Source organism: Coturnix japonica, chromosome 23 (genome assembly GCF_001577835.2).
Source record: "Coturnix japonica isolate 7356 chromosome 23, Coturnix japonica 2.1, whole genome shotgun sequence".
NCBI classification, from domain to species: Eukaryota; Metazoa; Chordata; class Aves; order Galliformes; family Phasianidae; genus Coturnix; species Coturnix japonica.
In genome coordinates this window covers 3092117-3098763 of record NC_029538.1, presented here as the reverse complement: position 1 = coordinate 3098763, position 6647 = coordinate 3092117, and the positions used below count along the sequence as shown (strand labels likewise).

At 43.1% G+C, this 6647-nt stretch overlaps 1 protein-coding gene across 1 annotated transcript; it reads left to right on the top strand.

Annotated features, from left to right (window-relative positions):
* Positions 1 to 19: 19 nt before the first annotated feature.
* UTP11 (UTP11 small subunit processome component) lies at positions 20 to 4776 on the top strand. Its single transcript, XM_015883662.2, has 8 exons — positions 20 to 179; positions 279 to 340; positions 922 to 1024; positions 1271 to 1384; positions 1813 to 1906; positions 2213 to 2343; positions 3710 to 3820; positions 4397 to 4776. The coding sequence occupies exons 1-8, from the start codon at positions 117 to 119 to the stop codon at positions 4478 to 4480; spliced, it is 762 nt and encodes a 253-aa protein (XP_015739148.1). The 5' UTR covers positions 20 to 116; the 3' UTR covers positions 4481 to 4776.
* Positions 4777 to 6647: the final 1871 nt, after the last annotated feature.

Below are 6647 nucleotides of genomic sequence, written 5' to 3'. Positions count from 1 at the left end.
ATCCGCCCCGAGCTGGGAGGGTCGTTGGGAGGCAGGGCCGGCCATAGGCACGCCCCGCTGCGGCCTAGTGGTGTCGGTGATCCACACGCGGTGCTGTAAAGGAACGGGCCGTCATCATGTCGGCCGCCTTTAGGAAGGCTGCTAAGTCGGGGCAGCGGCAGCACCGAGAGCGGGGACAGGTGGGTGAGGGGCAGCGGGGTCTCACGGGGGGATTGAGGGTCTTCACTGCGAGTTTGGGGCCTTGGTCTTATTAACATCTTCCTTGCCTGTCCCCACAGCCTGCCTCTAGGAAGAAGCTGGGGCTGCTGGAGAAGAAGCAGGATTATCGGCTGAGGGCACAGTGAGTCGGGCTAAACGGCTTTATTAATGTGGGAGAGATGATGGAGGGGGGCGTGGGTATGAGAAGAAGGTTGGAACACCCCCCCCTGCAAGGATAGACTGAAGGAGCTGGGTTTGTTCAGCCTGGAAGCTGCAGGGAGACCCCATTGCAGCCTGCAAGTAGTTAAAAGGGGGTTATGAAAGTCTACTTTTAGTTTGGGTAGATAATGATAGGATAAGGGGGAGTGGTTTTAAGTTTGAGGAGGGAAAGGTTTAAATTGGATGCTCTTTACAGTGGGAGTGGGGAGGTGCTGGAACAGGAAGCCTTAGAGGGGATGTGGATGTCCCATCCCTGCGGGTGCTCAAAACCAGGTTGGATGGAGCCCTGGGTGACCTGTTATAGTGCCACATTTAGAGGCTGGTGGTCCTGACTATGGCAGGGAGTTGGAACTTGGTGGTTCTTGGGGTCCTTTCCAGCCTAAGCCATTCTGTGATCACTCAGATTGGGACTAAATAGCAGCCCAGCACGTGGCAGCTCTGTGTCACTGCACCTCAGTGAACATAGGCTCAGGGGCACTCCATTCTGCTCTACCTTCCTCCCAGGGACTATCACAAGAAGCACAATGCCCTCCGAGCTCTTCAGAAGAAAGCTCTGGACAAGAACCCTGATGAATTCTACTTCAAAATGATCCGTACACAGCTCAAGGTGAGGAAGCAGATTGCCTTAAAGTAGGATGACAGTGCTACACCAAGTCACGCTTATTTAAAGTTAGTTCATGTTTCTTACTTAAGAATTAGTTAATAAACCAACAGACCGGACTTGGTGCCCATTGCAGTCTTTGAAGAAAATGAGATGTAACAGACAAAGAGGTTCTGCCTTTATTTAATTTAAATCAGGGCCCATAGAACTCTGTACCAAGAGCTGCATCTGCACACTGCACTCTGTTTTTAGGATGGAGTTCACGTAATTAAGCAGCCAAAGGATGAAGTGACCCCTGAACAGATGAAGCTGATGAAGACACAGGATCTTAAGTATGTGGAAATGAAAAGAGTGGCAGAAGCCAAGGTAATGCACTTCATTTTCTTGTTACTGTTTCCCCCTTTGCCTTGAATTGTTCTGTTTACATCTTCAATATCGTCTGTATTTAGTGAAACCTGATTAAAGATGGAAGCATCAGCTGAATTCTTTATATGGGGCCTACATAAAGCTGCTAAAGACAATGTTGTACATTGTCAGAAAGCACAGCAAACCTTTATGTACATTTCAGATGTTAAACACATACGTGTTAACAATATTACTGGTACTGAAGTGGGTTACCTTGACTTGAAAAGGACTTGAAGATAGGACACAAACTAGATGCATTTTATAATGTTAAAAAGGAAGAGTTCAGATACTCATAAGCTCAAGGCGCAAACAGGAATTCCCTTCAAAGAAGCATCACTCCCCCTTGTTAGAGATGTTTGGCAAAACTACTAACCTGTTCTTTCCTGCAGAAAATCGAAAGGCTGAAGTCGGAGCTCCATCTGCTGGATGTTGAGGGGAAGCAGCCCAACAAGCACACGTTCTTTTTTGATACTAAGAAAGAAGGTAAGATTTAAATAGGTTTTGCCAGACATATTTTCCCCCGATTTGTTTCAGGCTGTGTAAAATCTATAAGGCAGTATTTTGCTTTCTTTATGCTGCTGAAAAAGAAGGTTTTATTTCAGGAGCTCTGGAAATCTGTTTTGATTAACAGATAAGACCTCAGTTCTACAGGAGCTATTTAGCTGGGTCTCTCTCTCTGCTGCTGGCTGTACATAAGCTACATGTTTGGAAGGTTTTCTGGATGTAAGTTTAAGAAGTCTGCGTGAGTTTATTACTAAAATCTTTTTAATTCTTTTTGTTAATTTATAGTTCGAGAGTTCGATATAGCAACTCATCTGAATACTGTTCCAGAGTTAGTAGACAGAGTCTACAACCGACCAACCATTGCAACGCTGCAGAAAGAGACACTGAAAGGAGCTACTGATCCTGCCCATTTAAAGGTAGCTTGTTTTTAATGTTTTACTTTTTAAATAGATATAATAAGCAGTGAGAAGTGTTCACTGGACCAAGTGTTCACTAGGCCATTGTATAGAAGAACAAAGCTATTCTGTTGTCTTGGAATTTTTCTTGATGACACAAGGCAGTAGTGGATGTCACTTAGTCATCACTTACCTGGAAACTGCAGTCAAATCTTCTGGACCAATGTGAAGAACTTGTTTGGTTGTGTCCCAGTCCACTGTGGATTATAAACCAAGAGCTGTGAAGTTTGGGTAATAAAGAAGTGGTACATACCTGATGAGGATGTTTCCTTGACTTCTGTAAGGAAACTCTGCATCCCTGAACCAAATGTTTCTATTAAAGTCATTTATAAAGTTTGCTTGTCCTGTATTTACCAACAGTAACAGCACTCTAGCAGAAGTAAGAATTCTTCAGGACAAGTTCATTGCACAACAGACTTTGATGCTGATGTTTTAATATTACAGCACTCTGTCCTAGAAGTAGCTAAACTTGGCTTTAATACTGGAAACACCTCATAATTAGTTTAGATATTGGGCAGTTCTATAAGCTAAAGCCAGTATGTGTAAGGTAAAAATAAACTTGTCTTAAACTGCCATGCGGTAAATTTGTAACCTGTTGTTTTCTGAACCAGATGTCAGATAACAAACACCCTCTGGTCTCTTCCATCTTGCCAGCTTTCTTGGTTTGGCTTGTCAGTAAAGCAGTTGGACGAGTTTTCTCTCTCTAAATGTCTGAGTCACATTATAAGCATGTTTGGATCTGTTCTCCTTAATTTAATTACTTCTCTCACACCTGCACTAACACCTTTTTATGCTGGGAAAACCATCAGCTCCTGGTGGGGAAACATGACCAAACAAGTTATGTTTTGGGAAGGCTCTATGCAGTTTTTGTTGCACTTCAGGAATTGGGCTCTTGTTTATCCAAAGTGGGAAAAAAAGGCATTTCTGAGTTTTCCTTACAAAGTTCAATTTTCTTTTACACTCGACATTCAAATTAAGAGGAGCTGTAAAACTGAAACTCCGACTGCTTACAAAATGAGGTCGCACAGCAGCTCATCTAAAAAACATATGGTGGTTTTTATTTGCTTCCTTTTCCTCCTTTAGTTTTAATCTCCTTAGTCTTCATACTTGCTTAGATTTAAGACCTAACTGGAAAACTAGTCTGAAAATAAATCAAGATATTAAACGGTTCTCTGGAATCCAACCACAATACTGAAGCAGCATTCTTTAATATGATTGAAATGTCAGAAATGTTTGTGAGGTCCAAGTAGCTCGGAATAGGTCAGCTGGGAACTGTAGTGTCTTGTTCCTCGCTCTTAAAAATGCTTCTTTTCTTTTCCCCTTCCAGAAATTAGACCAGCAAAGGAAGAATCAGTACGACCTCCTGAAGCAGCGCATTGAGCGAGAAAAGAGCATGTTTGTTATTGCACAGAAAATCCAGACACGTAAAGATCTTTTGGTGAGAGCTCTGACTCTTGTTTCTCTGGAGCTGTTTTGTTAAGGTTGTTAAGGTCTGGTTGTCTGTGTATGAGTTTCTTTGCTCTTGTTTTAACCTGACTTGTTTTCAGGAGTTACCTGGGAACATAATCTTTAACATGGAGAAAGCAAGATGATACTGGGAAGCATTTGGACTGTGACATGACTGAATTTATATCTGCTAATCCAACTCTATCATGTCAACAACAACAAAGACTCAACTGTTGAGCACACGATCATATATAAAATGTTGTCATCCCTCTCCAATACTAAAATGTAACAGAGGGAAGGAAATGGTTCTGTTGGTTCCAAGTTCTTAACCCAGTGACCAAAAGAGAACTCTCTCAATGGGCGTTTGCATTCACTGGTGCTTTTGAACACAGCAGATTCTGCCTGACAAACTAAAGACAGAAAGAACAGATGGAAATGTAATTCCAATCTAAAGTGACCATTTTTCCACTATTGCTTTGTCACCTCCAGAGTAGGGCTTCATAATGTATGTTTTTTAACCTTAAATGACAGCAGATCAAATTGTTTCTCTTTTTCTCCCCTTCTTCAGGACAAAACTCATAAAGTGAAGGTGAAGAAGGAGACGGTAAACAACCCAGCTATTTACAGATTCAAGTTTCAGCGGAAACGTTGACTGTTCCATTGAATAACTACAGCTACAGCCTTTGTTTAGAAAGAGGATTTTCCTTATGGCGAAGGATCCATTTGCTTTTCATCACAGCCTAACACTTGGTTAAAACAAATTACCACGAGCCTGCAGGAGCCATAAATATATTTTTATCTAATTAATTGATTAATAAATCAAAGAGTTTGTTCTCTTGGTATTTACAGTGGGAAGCCACAAGAGGTGCCTGTCTGTCCTAGTAATACACACCATAAACCATCCTTGTGAAGTCAAGGTCAGAATAAAGAGACTGGGAGATGCACACAGCACACAAAGTAACAAATGCTGGAACTGTTTCTGTCTTAAGATCTTGGACTGCCACAGCACCCAAACCATCGAACTTCAGAGCAGTTCTTCTTAGCTAAGTTTCAAGCAGGTTAAAGTTGAATTACGATCTTTCTGATCCCTATTTTTGCCCTGCAGAGGAAACTCTTCTGCTTTATCCACCTGCACAAAGTATTTTGCTTTGAAATTTAGAAGGTGAAAGACATCAGCTAACGATGGCACCTGAATTCTACAATGCAGCCTTAGCAAAGACTCTTCTGGAATGGCACTGGAAGCAGAGGAATGTTTCACTCTACAGAACAGAGGAAACACTTTCTATAGCAGAGAAGAGCACACATGTAGGTGTAGCTGTGCTTATTTTACCCCATGCCTTACAACACAGCAGTGCCCACGTAACCAAATTGCCAGCGTGACTATCAGGTGCGAACAGAGAGGCAATAACAGATTCACATACAAGGACATGCGATCCAAAAGCCAAATGTAGGACAAAAGTTTGTGCTGTTTATGTTTTGCTGGTTGCAATGTTGGTAGCTGGGAGGGGGTTTCAACTGAGAACAATAAAGACATATTGCTGAGTATCCTGGAGCAGTTCAGGCAAGTAGGAGAACCTGGGCGTAAACATTCCTTTTCTTATCTCTTTGCTTGGAATAAATCTGCCAATAGTAAGCATATGCTTATGCCAAGATGGTTAAAAAAAATAATAGGAAAAAAAAAGATGCTTTTCCTAAACCCATCCCACTCAGTTTTCCCATATAGGCCCAAACACGACTTGTTTAAGGTGCTGAAGTGCAGCTTTGGCTCTTATTTCTGCCATTGCAAAAGTTCCAAATCTAGCAAGAACTCAGCAGTATTTCTTTTTCTCCTCTGGGAAACGTGAAGGGTTGTGCTTCGCCCTTAAAAGCCGCTAAGACTTTTCCACGTGAAACAAGAAGTTTCGCTGATTCACTATTAACAGCCTAACGGAAATCTCCCATCGAAAGACCGGGTGGGAGAATAAAGCTCTGAAATCTCTCTTTCCCGATAGGAAACACGCGTCCCCATCGCTGGGGGGGTCGGGGCCGGCAGAGGGCAGCAACAGCGCACAGCCGGGCTGCGGGGGGAGCAGCAGAACAGCCCTTCTCTTATAGCAAGGTTTCTCGTCTTCAAGGCTGCAATAAGAGCAGGCTTAGCTTATTCGACAGAGATCTTTAACTGAACCTGAGGATGTAATTTCTGGACTTTGAAAGCTTAACAGAGACGTGTAAAAAGGGGGATGAAAAGCACGCTAGAAAAAAAAAGCAAGCTGTAAATGACACTTATGTTTCTGGGAGCTTTTAATTGTGTTGGAGAAGCACATCGAGGTCCCAACACACTGTCTGGACTCACATAAGTATTTTACCTACATCGAGAGTTGCTGAAGAGGATGGGGAAGGCAGGAAGGAGCTGAGGGCAACAGCCTTAACAAGAGCCCATGAGTTGGTGCTCAGTACATCTCAGCCCTTTGCTAGATCAAATGCTGCAATGGATGCAAATGACCGATCCCTGGAAGAGAGTCTGCTCTCTGGTTAAGGGGTGAGATATTATGGGATGCAGTGGGTCACTGTGAGGCTTAGAACTGTCAGTGCTGCTCACCGTGGAAGATATAAGGTGGGTGCAGTAGATGCATCCCTCCTGGTGCTGCCCTCAGCCTGCACATAAGCGTTAGGAGCTTTTGAAGGAGACAACAGCTCTGTGCTCTCTGTATGGGACTCAGTAAAAGCAGTACCTCTTCTCAGCTACTTTCTGCTGGGAGACCAGGGAGGTCTCACCAAAGACAAACAGGTCATCCAGACTTAAGTAAGATGAATTCCCAGTGGGATAGATGAAAGAACTG

Coding starts and splice junctions, on each gene's coding strand:
- UTP11 (XM_015883662.2), top strand. CDS start 117: ATGTCGGCCGCCTTTAGGAAGGCTGCTAAGTCGGGGCAGCGGCAGCAC. Junction 180..278: donor AGCACCGAGAGCGGGGACAG/GTGGGTGAGGGG, acceptor CTGTCCCCACAG/CCTGCCTCTAGGAAGAAGCT. Junction 3,821..4,396: donor AGACACGTAAAGATCTTTTG/GTGAGAGCTCTG, acceptor CCCCTTCTTCAG/GACAAAACTCATAAAGTGAA.